The following is a 14,818-nucleotide window of genomic DNA, read 5'->3' on the forward strand; positions in this document are numbered from 1 at the left end:
TCAGGCGGGCCACCAGTCCATGGCAAAGCCACAGTTCATGAAACACAGCTCTGAGCGCTGCTGTATTCATGTGCAGAGATGCTTAACCTGTGCCAGGCAAGCTTCCGCCAGGCTCCACAGGTCCCCAAAAGACATGTCATGTCCCCACCAGGTAACTGTTGTACTGAAAATACTCATCCCCAACCTCCGGCTGCAGGAGGAACAGGAACTGCCCCAAGCGCTGCCCAGCCACTGCCAGCTTTGGCTCTTTCACCCCCTTTTGCTCTCCACGACTGCAGCGGCACCCAAAAGGCACGTGCATGACCAGCCAGGCATGTCCCTGCACCCCCACCTTGTGAAGTCCTCAAATCTGTTGAAGGCCACCATAGCTCCCATCCGCTGGCTCAGGGGAGAAAAGCCACTGTCCATGAAGAGCTCGGTGCTGTGCCGGGCCAGGTCAGGGTTGGAGATGCTGATGGGGACAGACATCCTGCGCGGGGGAGCAAGGCAGCCATCAGCCATGGGTGGAGGCACCACTCCTGGGTCCAACAGGGACCATGCAGGTCCCACACAGGACCCTGACCCGGAGAGGGCTCATCCTGCTCCACTGGCAAAGGGAGAGCGCGGTGGGCAGTTGCCTCTGAGGGTCCCCACTTTTTGCATGGAGGAGATGATACAAACCCAAGAGCTTTGCAAAAAGGACCATGTCCAGGGGAGCAGGACAGGTATGCAGGGGCTCCCATACCTGTTTGGGTGGGAGGAGGGTAGCATGAACTGGAACTCCACCAGGCAGGTGCCATCCAAGAGCTGCCGGTGCTGCAGGCTGTTCAGCTCGTAGGCAATGTACCCGCGCCGCACATACACCTGGGACGGGGACAGCAGGAGGTACCGGCATGTCCCTGCTCCCACTGCACACATCCATGCCACCCTCCAGAACTCACGTGCCCCCTGCGGCCCCCCCCAGCCCTCACCTCCAGTGCTGCCATGCGCACCACCTGGTTGGTGTGGTAGAAGAAGATGGGAAGCACATCAAAGATGGTGGTTTCTGAAAGGATCAGTTTCTGGGGGAAGAAAGCAAAATTTAGGACAAGGACGAAGTGGGACCCCCTTGTCACACCGCAGGATGGGGGAGGCACGTTCCAGAGGGGTCTCCCTATGTGAGGCTGTGCAGGACTGGCCACCAGCATGCCATGGGACACCCAGCCCACCGTGGGGACACCGCCAGACCCAGACGTGGATCCACATGTCAGTCCCCTGCCAAATGGGGTGAGGAGCAGGGGATGGGGACTGGCAGCAACGGGGTGCACCCCCTCCTCTGCTCCGCACAGGCACTGACACTGCAGCAAGGCTTTGATTGCTTTTTTGGCTATTTTTAAGGCTAAGCCACTTACAGCCAGACCTCCTCACCAAAGCCACCCGAAAGCCAAATTCCCTCTGTGGAAAATCATGTGATTCCCAACCTTCAGGTTTTCAGGGCAGTACTCGTGTCCGTACATGTCGATAGCAGAGAGGAAGATGGACTCCACCTGATTGTGCCGCAGCTCATAGGAGGGCAGGTGAGAGGCGATGAGCACCTGCAAGGGAAGAAGCAGCTGGGAGCATGGGGGACAGGGACAGGGATGGGGACAGGGGGGGGGACGGCACGGCGCAGAGCTCGCTGACCTGCCGAGCTCTCAGTGCCACTTTGGAGTGCTCAGTCTTGCTGAGCTGTGTCAGCTCATGGAGAATAGCCGTCAGCTCGTCCGTCAGCGTGGGGTCGCGGCCACACAGCTGGTCCTGCAATGCATGCACCACCATGGCTCGGCTCAGGCCCCTCGCTGCGGGATGGCTTCATCCCACACCCCCAGCCCTGCATGGGTAACAGGGACAAGACCTGAGGCGCTAAAATGGGCAAAATGCTGCTCTTTGAACCAAGTGCAGCAATGCAACACTACAGAGGGGAGATAAAGCCCCTCTAACGAGGCAGGAATGGACACTTGAATGCAAAACCCAAACCCTGGGGGTGCATTAAACAGCAGAGCAGAAAAGAGGTTTCTCATGTGTCCACCCGCTTTCAAGAGGAAAGCACAGGGCTGTGACAGCCACCTGCAGCCATGTCCCATCCCGCAGCGATGCAGAGATTGCCTCGGCTTACAGGCTTTTCCCTGCCGCCAGCCTTTACTTTTGGTGTCTCGGGGCATGGACTGTACTCACAATTAACATGGTCACCAGCAGGTTCTTCTTTGCCACCTGGGCATGAGAGAAGATGCTCTCCAGCACGGGGGTCATGTCGGGTTTGCACTGCTCCCGCAGGCTGATAACACACTTGTCATAGTGAGCTGCAGGGCAGAGCATGGTGAGCCCTGCAGACCCCCCAGGGAGCCCCGCAGACCCCTCTGGAGAGCCCCTGAGCCCTCACCATGCTGGAACTGTGTCTCCACTTGCAGGTAGCGTCTTAGCAGGTCCAGCACCACTGCCTTCATGTAGCCCCGGATGCCGCTGCGGTACCTGGGGAGCAGAGATCCCAGCATGCTGCGAGGAGGTGGCGGTGGTGGGGGGACCAGGGAGGGTCATGGACAGTGCAGGGCTCACCTCTGCACCAGCTGCACCACGCTCTGCGTGTTCATGAAGAAGACCTCCCGCTCAGCCTTCCTCTGCAGTGTGGCCGCGTGGGTGTCCAGCACGTTGGCGATCTGCAGGGAGAGGGCACAGGGTCCAGTGCAGCTTGGGGCCAGCACGGCCGCAGGGCTGCCAGCTCCCCAGCTTGCCTGGGGACAGTGCTGCTGCACACAGAGCCTTTCATTTGGTTTTTTTTCCCCCAAGTGAAAAATGCAAAGTGACAAAAAAATATAGAAACACAAATATAAAAGCACAAATATAAAAACACAGGCATAAAAACACAAGCATAAAACCACAAATGTTTCCCTCACTCATTTAATTTTTTATAATATCTCTTGGCAGGACAAATTCAGGCAGAAACTCCTAACTAGCTCTAGCTAAAAAGGAAGCAAAGGCCAAGCTGGGGAGTGCAGCCCCTGCGCCGCTCACCTGCTGGCTGGGGAAGCGGCAGAGCACGGAGGTGATGTTGCTGGCATACTGCGCCATCACCTTCCGGATCGACTTCTCCACGGACAGGGGGATTCTTCCCGAAATGCTTGTCATGATCTCCTGCAGCTCCAGGAGGGGCAAGGAGGGGTCCCGCAGGGTCTTCATCAGCTGCGCCACCCACTCCTTCACCTGCGGGGAGCAGAAGCTGGTGCTGCCTGCACCCACTGGCACTGCCTGTCTCGCTATCATGTCAAACATGAGGCAACGGGGCAGGACACCTGGACCGCCTTTGCCCCCGGCACCCACCTTGGCGCTGAAGTAGGGCTCGGGCAGGCAGTACCCGTTCATGATGTTGGTGAGATTGTCCAGCACGTTGCGGAGAACCTGGTGCTGCTTCTCACCGGTGATGGGGAGGGTCTGCTGGGCTGGGAGCCCCCCCGTGAATGGCTGCGCCTGGAGAGAGCAGAGACAGGTGGACTGGCCTGGGTCCTTGCCAACATGGGACGTGCAGCTGCCCCAGAGAAACCAGCACAACCCCGCCAGCATCTGCTTTTGGTTAGATACAGAGGAAGCACCTAACATTCAGCTTCATGTCTCTGCCAATGCCCCATCATGAAAACAATGCAGAAAAACTGGAGATGTAGACAGAGTGCTATAGATACACTAAAAACTTGCATGTGAGCACACTAAGTAAGCATGCATGGGATGCTTATGCAGAGCAATGCCACGGCATGCAGAGCAGCTACTCGAGTCCCAGCACAGCCAGCTGGGGGATGCGGCATGGCCATGCGAGTGCCACCCTGTGCCAGCATGGGGACACATCCCTGCTAATGCCCAGTCAGGGCAGCTTCTCCATTTTGTCCCCCAGCGAGCATCACCGGTGCCCTGCAAAATGCTGCTTGGGAGCAGACAGGAGGGGACAGCAGCATGGCCGGCCCCCGGCAGACTCACCGTCTTCACTTTGGTGGGATCATCCAGTTCGAGCTGTGCTATAACGCAGCCCGCCTCCAGCAGTGCACCTGGCCGCTTGACATAGTGCACCCGCCCGGCCTCCTCCACCACCAGCGTCATGATGATCTTCATCACCTGGGCAAGGACGGGTGAAACGGTCATTGAACAAGCAGCACCTGCGCACTGCAGAGCACCTCCAGCATTGCGGCAGTGTTGGTGGGTTTCATCTTTGCCATCCACCAGCATTGCAGGAACGGATCTCCTCTGGGCTCTTCTGCAAAACTCACCTCGATCTCTGCAAAAATGTTCCCCTCAGCTACGTGGCCACCATCGTCCACCGTGTACTGCAGTAGCTTCCCCGCGGAGGGCGAGCGTAGCACTGTTGGGTCCTTCTCCTTCTCAAAGTCGCAGGTTTTGTTGCCGACAGTGATCCGGTATCTTAAGGAGAGGGAAAGGTCTCACCAACCAGCTGCCGGTCAGCGGGGAAGGCCGGTGGGGCCCCAGTGGGGAGGTACCTGTCAATCTCCTCCTTCATGTAGGTGGTGTAGCTGTTGCCGTCATAGGAGAGCAGCAGCCCACCGTCGTTCAGCCGGTGCACGTCTATCTCTATGTGAGTGCTGTTCATGATGACAACGTATGTCGTCAGGGACTGGCGGGCAACCTGCGGGCAGCAGCCGGGGAGAGCCCTCTGTGCAACCCCCTGAAACGCATGCAATGGCCTTTCTGGGGGCTGGTGGTAATGGTGGGGGGTGAGGAGCATCTCCCCGCGCTCGGTGTAAGGGCCGGTGCAGGTCCCATGCTGCCAAGGGATGGGGCTGTGCCGGGGAGGGCAGGAGGCAGCAACCTCCAGCTGCACCAAAGAGCTGGTTCAACTGGCAGCCCGGAGCTGGTTTAACTCATGGCTCACCTGCTGCTTTCACTGTGAGTAGGGAGTTTTTGCATGAAGTTCAACTAATTGGGTTTAAAAGCAGTAAAGGAGGTCCTTTATTAAACTAAGGGCAACAGGACGTATGAAAATGTCTGTCTAGTTAAAATGAGGTTATTAACCTCATTTCTATGTTGCATATTTTTAAAAGACAACCTCGTATTTATTGCATCTTTCTCCTTCAGGACAGGCGCACACGTCCCTGTCCCCATGAGAAGTGCTGTGGACGGTTCAGGAGGAGCACGGCCCAGCCCTCACCTGGAGAACGTACTTCACGCCCTCATAGATGAGCTCCACATCAACGATGTTCAGCAAGGAGGCTGCTGGAAGCACCTGCCCCCTGAAACACAATGGATGGGTCAGGCACCACAAGTATTGCTTGCCTGGCACGCCGGCAGGGAGCCAAGTGTGCGAGATGTCAGCGGTGCTGCTGGCGTCAGGCCGTGAGGGCTCCGAGCTGACTGCGGGAGGGCGCGAAGGTGACCAGAGGGGACAAGCATCTGCTTTAAATGACCCACGTGAGCGCCTTGTAAAAATGCATCTGGAGGCAGGCCAGACACCAGCAAAACACGCTCAGATAAGGGCGCGGGGGAGAGCCCCGGGCGTCCTCCAAGGCCAGAGGAATAACCTTGACATTCAAGTGCAAAAACAAAAGCAAGCTGCATTCAGCCAAGCCACTTTCCCTTGAAAGCTGTTTTCCCAACCGTGTGAAACTTTTTCCCCTCTCCAGACAAAGCAATAGCCAAGAAGCCGGAGCTGTGAGTCACAGCAGATACCCCTGTTTCCCAGCTGTTGCAGTGCTACCGTCTCCGGATTTGCAAAGCTTCTGCAGCAAAAGTGGGAAGGAAGGTGGTCCAGGGAGAGCAACACTCAGGTCTCCATGCTTGCAGGAGCCACATGGGCTGCCGGGAGCTGCCCGTTAGGACATGCACTCCCTGTGCCCCTGTGCCCACGGCATGGCCGAGCCCTCATCGGGCAGCTCCCGCTCCACACCTCTCCAGCGAGTGCAGGAAGTCGGTCATGCATGTCCTGAAGGCGGCATCCGCAACGTTCAGGGCACCACAGACGACACCCAGCATCGTGTCCGGCTTCTCTGCCTGTGGGGCGCAAAAATGACAGGGTTTGGGTCTTACACCAGAAGGGGAGCAGCGACCCCGGGGTGGCCGGTCTCCCCCACCTGCACTTTCTCGGCAATCAGATGGTCCAGCCAGCCGGTGTCTATCTCGTTGTTCTGGAAGCTCTCTGTCTCCAGCAGTTTAATCAGATACTCTACTGTGGTCCGGAAATCTCCGCGGATAGACAGCTCTTTCAGGGCGACTACCATGTTCCTTTTAGGGAGCAAAACCCTCCATTAATGACTGACGAGGCGGCGCTTGGCTTTCAGCAGAGGAAACCAGGGAACCACAGGGACTGGGGTGATGAGCTCCCGAGCCCTGGGTGCCCTCATGCCTGGATGAAACAGCCCCACAGTTCACATTGACTTAATAAAACACTTAAATACCCAAGACAGACTCGTTACATGTTCCTCAATTACTGAATGCTGCTCACTGGCACTAAGCACGTGTTTAGCAGATCACTACAACGTGTCTTTAAGGATCAGGTTGATGAACTGGGGCCGTAGCACCGGTGCAGTCTGAAAACTTTGGCTTTGGCCAGACAGTCTCTGCAGCACAAACAAGCTGCTCAGCACAGCAGCACCATTCTGGTCCTCTCAGATAAAAGCCACTTTTCCCGGCTCATGTACCGATTGCGAGTCTTCCCAAGGACATCTGCTCTCCCCTCCATCCCTCCACACTCACGAGATGGCCTCCTCCCGGTTCTCTCCCCATGAGAAGCAGTGCCCGAACTGGGAATCGGCAAATTCATGCAGACCCCCGGCCGCTGCCACACTGAAGTACCCCCAGACGTTCTTGCTGCTGCGGAAGTTCAGCTCCTGCACTGTCCCCGAGCTGGGCTTGAAACCCTGAGCAAAGACAGAGCAGAAGACATGGAGAAACCAGGCTTGAGACTCATGCAGAGTAAACAGGGAAGGGGAATCCCTGTGTCATTTATCAGGCTGCACGTGGATCTCACCGATCCCATGGGTTCAAAGCCCATGAACATTGTCCGGCTGGGGGGGACCGTGCCCAGTTCAACCCTGCGAGTGGCAGGGTCCCCCTGTCCCCACACGTGGGGCTGGTGTATGAGAGGCCGGCCCCCCCGCTCACCTCCTCGGGGTTCTCGCTGGTGATCCGGGCTGCAATGACGTGGCCCCTGGGCACAGGGGTGTTGGTGGGGCTGTGGAAGCAGATGGGCGTATCGCCCCAGGGGCTCTCCCCGTACAGCACCCGGATGTCTTTTATCCTGTGCAAGGGGATGCCCATTGCAATCTGCACAAGAAGCAAGGAGGACTTTAGCTGCCAGAACAAGACTTCAGCATCAAAATTACAACTGGAAGACATCAGCAGATGGTCTGAATGAAGAGCGAGGGGAAGAGGCACCAAGCTGCAGGCAGCTGCTCCTGGTGGGGAGCCAGAGGCAAAGGAGGGATGTTACATTGCTTCCGCCCGCACCCTACATGCTGGTATATGGGACAGCTTCCCTCTGCCAGGCTCCAGCCCAGCACTTCTCCCTAAATTACAAAATTGCTTCATCTAACACACCTCGCAAAGTTGCCCGTGTGCGCTCAGGTACCTGCAGCTGGGCAGCAGGGAGGTTCACATCCGCGACCATCTCTGTGCAAGGGTGCTCCACCTGCAGGCGCGGGTTCAGCTCGAGGAAGTGGAAGCTCCCATCCTCGCTGTAGAGGTACTCGACGGTGCCTGTGCTCACGTAGCCCACCATCTGGGCCAGGCGGACCGCGCACTGCAGGAGAGGGCGAAACCGCCGTGGGGAGTAATGGCCCTCTGTTCACTGCAGCAGAGTTGGGGTGTCCCGAGCAAAACAGCAGCAGTGTCCTTGCACAAACCCAAGGAGACAAGCAGGGCTGGGGCTCCCTGCTCGGCTCGGGAGGTCCCTCCCTTCCTTGGGAGCCTCAGGTGCCAAAAACCGCAATAAACCCAGCAAGGGTCAGACCAGTTTCTCACTAAAACCTCAAGACCAGGGCCACACACCTGCTCCATCACATCAATAACGGAAGGTGCCGCGATGGTGGTGGGCGCCTCCTCGATGATCTTCTGGTGCCTGCGCTGGATGGAGCAGTCGCGGCCGAAGAGGGAGATGGCGTTGCCGTACTCATCTGCCAGCACCTGCACCTCCAGGTGCCGCGCGTGCTGCGCCAGCTTCATCAGGAAGACAGGGGACCCGGGCGCTTCCGCCTGCACCTGCGGTGAGGGAGAGGGTCATGCTCCGGCATGACCCCCCAAATTCATCCCAGGACAGAGGTAGGTCCTGTGGTGAGCCCAGGTGGGAAGCACGAGACACCCAGAGTGGGAGCAGGACCCTGCTGCGTGCCCCAGGATGGGATGGGGAGGGGGATGGGGTTGGGGGCTCTGGACACCTCTCACCTGCCGGAAGCAGGTGCCAAATTCCTCTGCTGCCTCCACTTTTCGGATGCCTTTGCCCCCACCGCCTTCTGCTGCCTTGATCATCAGCGGGTAGCCGATCCTCTTGGCCACCTGAGGGGGGACAAGAACTGGGGTGACTGAAGTGCTCTGTACCCCAGCCGATCACCCCGACAGTCCACCCTGCCCCAGGCCCATGCATCCCCAAGCAGGACTGCCCCAAGCCACATCCGTGCAGAGGGACGAACTGCTGTTGAAACATCCTTGCATCACTGTCACATGTGATGGGAGGCCAAAAGGACCAGGGCATACAGGCTCCAAGGAGAAATAATGGTGGATGGGAGACAAGTGGCTGCCTGTGGGCTCGGCTTTACCTCCAGGCCTTCCTCCACGTCCTTTACACAGCCCTGTGCGTATGTCTCAAGGGGGATGCTGATCATCTGCTGATGCTTCTGGTCCTCCTCGGACCACTGGGCCACCAGACCTGTGGGCACAGCCAGGGCTACAGTCACCACCAGGGGTGGCATGGCTGGGGTGGCATGCTGGCTGTGCCCAGGGAGCTGGGGACCCCGTTGGCACATGCCATTTCCCCTGTTTCCATGCACCCCATCTCCAAAAACCCCTCTGCCCGAACCAGCAGCTTCTTGTCTGCAGTGGGGTCCCCGATATCTCCAGCCACTCTGCAGTCAGCCAGGCCAGGGACCCCAACCCTGGCGCTTGCTTTGGGGGAGGAGAGGCAGGGAGGAGAGAAATGGGGGAGCGGGGAGGGTGTGGGGGGCCGGGGAGGAGGCGCTTAACACTCCCGCCCCACAATGGTGGAGGCGACTTTGTCCCCCAGTGCCCACATGGCATCGCTGGGGGGACCTTCGAATAGGGTGGAAAGGTGTGAGCTCAGCCAGCCTGGCCAGCCAGCCTGTCCCCATCACACAGATACTGCAGAAAGCTGCTCCCCACTGAGCTGGCAGCATCAGCCCTTCTGCAAAGAGTAGGGGCATGGGAACCCCCCTCCCCACACCCATTGCCCGGTTCAGGATGGAGCTTGACCCTTCTCCAAGGGAAGCCCGGGCTGTTCCCTAGCTGGGTAGCCCATGAGGTCTGCTCCCACCCAACGTTCCTCCATGAATGCTGCATCAGCATGAGCATTACAGGGAAAACCCAGAAAACAGCTAGATTCTTGGGACAGCTCCAGGAAACTGGCCTGGGGACTGCCACGCTGCAGGGTCGACATGCCATATGCATGAAATGGGCATTGTCCAGCATAGTGTCCCTGCGGAGTGAGCGTGCATGCACACACTAGCCCGATGCCTGCTGCTCCTTCCAGCGCTGGCAAGGCAGCGAGACCTTACCTAGGAAAGCTATCCCATTTTTCTGCAGCAGCTCTGGCAGCTTGGGGTTTTCCGAGGCATGTCCCCAGCCAGCCCACACCGCCTGGCACAAGAGAAGAATCAGCACGAGCTGTTACCTCCCTGCACTGGTGTCCTCCCATCGCCCACAGCATCGCGCCTGGCTCCTCTGCGTGGAGGGACGTCACCCTGTTTCTGAGTGCCCCTTCTTCCCCATCTGCTTCCCTCAACAAAGAGGTGGGAGGCCCGCAAGCGGCTGCTACCTGGACTGGGATCCGTTTGGAAATGTCCACGATCAGCTCCACATTGGCGTAGTTGTTGTTGTTGGCCCCTCCAGGGACAGGCACGTAGTGATCTGCCATTTTGATGTACTCTGAAAGACAGTGCATGGCGGTGGTGGGAGCCAGTCCCTCGAGCCGTATCCCAATCCCACTCGCATGCTGCCCCTTGCACCCTCTCCCCAAATCCTCCATCCTGGGGGGGGCTGAAGGGAGGAAAAATTATTTACTCCTGGATCTGGCTGCACAGGAGGAAAGTGTGTGACCCCGGGCTGTGCAGAGCCCCCATGTCCCAGGCAGCAGCACAGGGAGAAGGAAAGGGCTGCCCTGGCTCAGCCCTGGGGCGAGGAACATCCCTCGCTGGGATGATTTTAGGAATTACCCGCATTAGCCTTGAGGTCTTCAGGGGTCACCATGACCACGAACCGAATGGCACGCTCGTTTCGGAACATCTCGTAGGCCCACCGGCGGATGGAGCGCATGCACTTCACGGCGGCAATGCCGTTGTTGGCAATGAGGACCTGGGGGGACGGGGATGTGGGGTGTCAGGCTGAAACCTCTCCTTGCTGCTGGGGTGTAGGGCTGGGAACACAGCCCCGAGAGATGGCAGCACGGAGGCAAGGGCTGGGTGCAGGCAGTGAGGAAAGCAGGGCAGCCGTGCTAACATGGGCGCTTTATAACAGCCAGTTGTACATGCCGGCAGAGCAGGAGGCTCCTTAACAGCAGCTTTGATGCCCGGCACTGGCGCTAACGAAGGATGGCACTTTGGCCTTCATTTGTGTCTGCTGTGCAAAGCCACTGCAAGCAGCCTCCGTGCAAGGGCAGAGCTGGGAGGGTTTCCGTCTCCCAGCCCACAAGGGTGGGTGAAGCCGGGGGATGAACAGCTCTGAGCTGCCCCAGACTGCCATCAGTCCGAGCCTGGCGGGCACAGGAGACTTGGGCAATGCTTGAGGATGCCGCCGTGAAAAGCAACAACCCACCACCCGGGCAAAGGCAGGGGTGCACGGGGAAAGACCTTCTCAATGACACGGTTGCCCCCGAAGCGGGTGACGAACTCTGCCGGCGAGGCGACGGTGAAGTCCCGTTGCAGATCCATCTTCCTGTGCTCGCGGCCCTTCTTTGCCAGGTGCAACCCGGACATGCTAGGCCTGCAGCGGGACGCGATGGCCGTCAGTGAGCTCGCAGCCACGCGAGCGAACCTTCACCAGGCGCGACAAGGGGGCTGCTGCCGGCTGGGGCTTCCCCGGGGGGTCAGATCTTGCAGAGAGCCAGGCAGCCTGCAGCAGCGGAGACCAGACTTTGCTCCCTCCACTGTTTCTTCCGAGGAAAGCAATAAAACCCTTCACCCTGCTGACACACACAGGGAACATTGGGATTTGCTTTCCTTGCTACCAGCTCCCTGTCGCGCACTGGTATCTCTCCAGGGACAATTAACACCCACTGCAACACTGCAGAGGAAAACTGTTTTCCGCTGACTTACATGGGGCAAGCAATTCAGGGTGAACAGAGCATGTTTTGCAATTAAAACACCCCCCCCAGCAGCTGGGGGTCCTCATTGATTCAAACACTGCGACAAGCAGATTTGCAGCCACAGGGGCTGGACTGAGTCCCCATTGCACCGGACAAAAGCCCCGGGGTTTGCATTTCAGGGAGCAGAGAGCTGCTCAGGGTTTTTGGAAGCATGCTTGTGTCCAGAGCACTGCTACCACCACAGCACGGCCATGCCCACTTCTGCACTGCTAACAGCTGCCAGCCCGGCTGCAGCTGGAAACGCGCCACACTCTGCTCCAAGGGACGAGGAATGGGGACACTCCCAGGGGGCCGAAATGCAGCACCAAGCGCAGACCCTCCCTCCCACTGCCAGGGATGTTACATGCACAAATGCCCCTTTGCAGCAACCGAGGTCTGTTGCAAAGCCCCCACAGCTCCCAGTTCACACCAAACCCCGTTGCAGAGCTGTATCTATCCCCCACATCCCTGGAGGACACCCGGAGCAGCCCGGCTGGGTGGTGTGGGTGGCAGGAAAAACAACGGGTACGTGGGATGGCACAGAGCATCCCTTCACAGGCGTCGGTGCAAGGCGAGCAGGATTGCTGCCTCCAAACCCCATGGCACAAGCCCCAGGAATCTGAGGGGTGCAGCCGGAGATGCCCCTACAAGACCACCCCGAGCTGTGCTAGAGTTACCACAGGGGGAGCAAAGAGTAGGCAGTGCTCTGCGAGAAACCTTGCAAAGAGTGTGATGCGCTGCTCTCAGAAGCTGCCTTGGGAATTCGCTCTCGCACAGCCTGCAACGACAGCAGCCGCAGCTCCTTGCCAGATCAGACCCCATCCTGCCCGCGCTGCCTGCTCCAGGACCCCAAAACACCTTCCCAGGCTCACCACGCTGCCAGCCAGACTCACCCCCACCATGGTTTTCCACTGAAGGTGTTTCCATGCCCTCCAGAGTCTATTCCCTGTTTCACAGCCCATCGCGCATCCCCGAAGCAGGCAGGTCGAAGTGGGCTGCGCTGGCAGCAGGACGGCCGGACCAGCCCCTCCGCAGGGCTCCGGCCCCAGCAGCGACGTAAGGCAGCCCTCGCGCCCCCCACCTCCTGCCGGCACAGGAAGGTCTGGCAATGCCGGCAGCACGTGGTGGGCAGGCAGGGACCTCCCTGGCAGCCAGGCACGTGCCTTCCCACAGCTCTGCCCAGACTTTTAAGCAACTTTCTGTTTTAATTAGCAGGTTCACATTCCCACCTCATAACTCAGACAGATTTTGAACTGTTGATTGTTATTCCATGGATGCGCTATAAATAAGCAAAGGAAGAAGGACCAGCCCCCCCGGAATGAGCTGATTGCACATGAGCGGCACTTGGCACATTTATTTTAAGGGGAAATGTGTCAAAACCCCCTGGGAGGTTGGGAAACGTCCTGATCTCTCCATGCACTCCGGGTGTTTTCCAAGTAGCTGGAGCACTGCATCGAGCAGCGCCAGGTTTATCACACTCCGGCGCATCCCCTGCGCTGCTTGGCAGCTCTGCTGCTCTGCCAGGGCCGGCCGCGCTGCCTGCTTCCCTCCCGCAGCCCCAAACCCCACCGCAAAGCCTGTGCCACTGCACCCGTCCCATCCTGCAAGCTGCACCAACCACGTCTACAACATGACTCGGGTGGCGACATAAGGAAATTCCTCCCATATTAAAGCGCAGATGAACAGCAGCGATACCCCCCCGGCAGCACTGTCTGTGAAACCGCCCAAAACCCCAGCTAGGCAAGAAGACACGGTTAGGCTGTCAAGTTTCATAACACGTCCCTGCAGCCAAAGGTCTTTTATTTTTAACGGGGAGCGGAGCAGCCAGGAGGATCTGGGCAGCAGCGCTTTGTTTCCAGTTATTTATAATGACCGTCAGCTGTGCTCGCACGGGAAGCCGCTCTGCACAAGCCAGTAGGCAGCAGTGAGCTGCCCCACGGCCCCACCAGCACCAGCGCTGGGTAAAAGTCGCTGCGAAGCTACCCGCGGAGCAAAGCTCATCCGCTTTTCATCAACTCATCATAAAACCACCAAAGAGCAACTTTTCTGCTGTGAATAATTTATCTGCAATAGTTGCAAGGGCAGAGGAAGGGCGGGAGCGGCACAGGAGCACCCCACGTACCCCACTCCTCCCGGGATGCTGTGTTTCCCCACGCATAATACCGGGAGGGTGTTAGCATCCCCCCCATAGCAGAAGCAAAGTGAACTTGGCCGCAGGAGCGGGTCCTTGTGGGATCCAGCCCCGAGGGCACAGGGCAACATTTGCATGCACAAGTGCATGTGCAAGTGCAAGTGCATGCGCACGAGCACATGCAGGTGCCCTGTCAAAAGGCTCAGCTCAGCTTGCAGGTTTACATCCCATGAAATGCCCCCAGCAATGCTCGTGCACAAAACGTGCACCCGGAAGGACAGCGAGCGCAGGGCAAACATCAGAAGCGCCCGCTGCTGCCCATCCGCACGCTTACCACCGCAACCGACCCCAACCTCGTCTCGCCACACAAGAAAATCCCCGCTCCCCGATGCGCTCCCATCCTGTGTCAACCACAGCTGCAGTCGGCACGGCCTTTCCCGGCACCGGGAGATGGTGCAGGGACAGAGAGAAGCAGCAAAATGAGAGAGGAAGCTGTGAGAAAACGGGAGCAATTGGGCAATTTGGTTGTAGCGCTGGGGATTGCGTTTGAAGGAACGCCATGCACACTAAAAGCACTTTCCACCCTGTTCTTTGACATCCAAAATCACTGTAACGGGGCAACCCCTGCCCCAGTCCTTGCTGCACTCGTGCATGTGGCACTGCTGTCACACAGAGCACTCGGACACGTCTGCTCTTCCTGGGGTTCTGCCATGAACCTTATTATCAGGGTCTTTCATGCAGCACCACATCAAAGAAGGCAGGACTGGGGTATTGATTTGGGGCTCTGAGAAGCACACGCACCCCAATTTTAGCAACAGGGGCTCTGAGAAATGCACCCACGAAAAGCATCTGCCCACCCCAAATGGGGGCATCTTTGTACCACCGCTGCTCCCGACCCCACACACCATACCTTATGTCGGTGGCAGGCTCCAGCGGGGCGGTCATGGTGGGGGGCTCGGCACCAGCCCCCCCAACACCGGCCAGGCTGCTGCGCCGGCTGCCCACCCTGAAGGCCGCGGCCACCAGTTCATCGTCAGAGGAGTTGTCCTCGAAGGAGCCCAGCACGAATTTGGCCAGGGCCGGCCGGCGGAGAGCGGCAGGGTTGTACACCACGATCTGCTCCTGCTCCCCCATCACAATCTTGCTGGCCTGTGGCGGCAGGTTGGGGGCCAGGGTGCTTGGCTGCGCTGGCG

The 14,818-nt window shown here is 58.6% G+C and overlaps 1 protein-coding gene across 1 annotated transcript in view; it reads right to left on the reverse strand.

The window, feature by feature from the left end:
- The window catches only part of ACACB (acetyl-CoA carboxylase beta), a 26,755-nt gene extending 11,952 nt beyond the window's left edge, over positions 1 to 14,803 (reverse strand). Inside the window, 28 exon segments of the mRNA XM_009334396.1 lie at positions 332 to 469; positions 725 to 843; positions 951 to 1,040; positions 1,440 to 1,553; positions 1,642 to 1,755; positions 2,173 to 2,297; positions 2,378 to 2,466; positions 2,551 to 2,651; positions 3,007 to 3,195; positions 3,313 to 3,459; positions 3,958 to 4,092; positions 4,245 to 4,395; positions 4,473 to 4,618; positions 5,141 to 5,222; positions 5,876 to 5,979; positions 6,060 to 6,210; positions 6,682 to 6,845; positions 7,090 to 7,251; positions 7,556 to 7,726; positions 7,975 to 8,184; positions 8,368 to 8,478; positions 8,739 to 8,866; positions 9,163 to 9,228; positions 9,711 to 9,792; positions 9,971 to 10,080; positions 10,368 to 10,506; positions 11,001 to 11,133; positions 14,536 to 14,803. Of these exon segments, the coding sequence (XP_009332671.1) occupies positions 332 to 469; positions 725 to 843; positions 951 to 1,040; positions 1,440 to 1,553; positions 1,642 to 1,755; positions 2,173 to 2,297; positions 2,378 to 2,466; positions 2,551 to 2,651; positions 3,007 to 3,195; positions 3,313 to 3,459; positions 3,958 to 4,092; positions 4,245 to 4,395; positions 4,473 to 4,618; positions 5,141 to 5,222; positions 5,876 to 5,979; positions 6,060 to 6,210; positions 6,682 to 6,845; positions 7,090 to 7,251; positions 7,556 to 7,726; positions 7,975 to 8,184; positions 8,368 to 8,478; positions 8,739 to 8,866; positions 9,163 to 9,228; positions 9,711 to 9,792; positions 9,971 to 10,080; positions 10,368 to 10,506; positions 11,001 to 11,133; positions 14,536 to 14,759 (3,695 nt within the window). The 5' untranslated portion in view covers positions 14,760 to 14,803.
- Between the last annotated feature and the right edge of the window lie 15 nt (positions 14,804 to 14,818).

This window comes from Pygoscelis adeliae, unplaced genomic scaffold (assembly GCF_000699105.1).
Source record: "Pygoscelis adeliae isolate BGI_AS28 unplaced genomic scaffold, ASM69910v1 Scaffold262, whole genome shotgun sequence".
Taxonomy (NCBI): Eukaryota; Metazoa; Chordata; class Aves; order Sphenisciformes; family Spheniscidae; genus Pygoscelis; species Pygoscelis adeliae.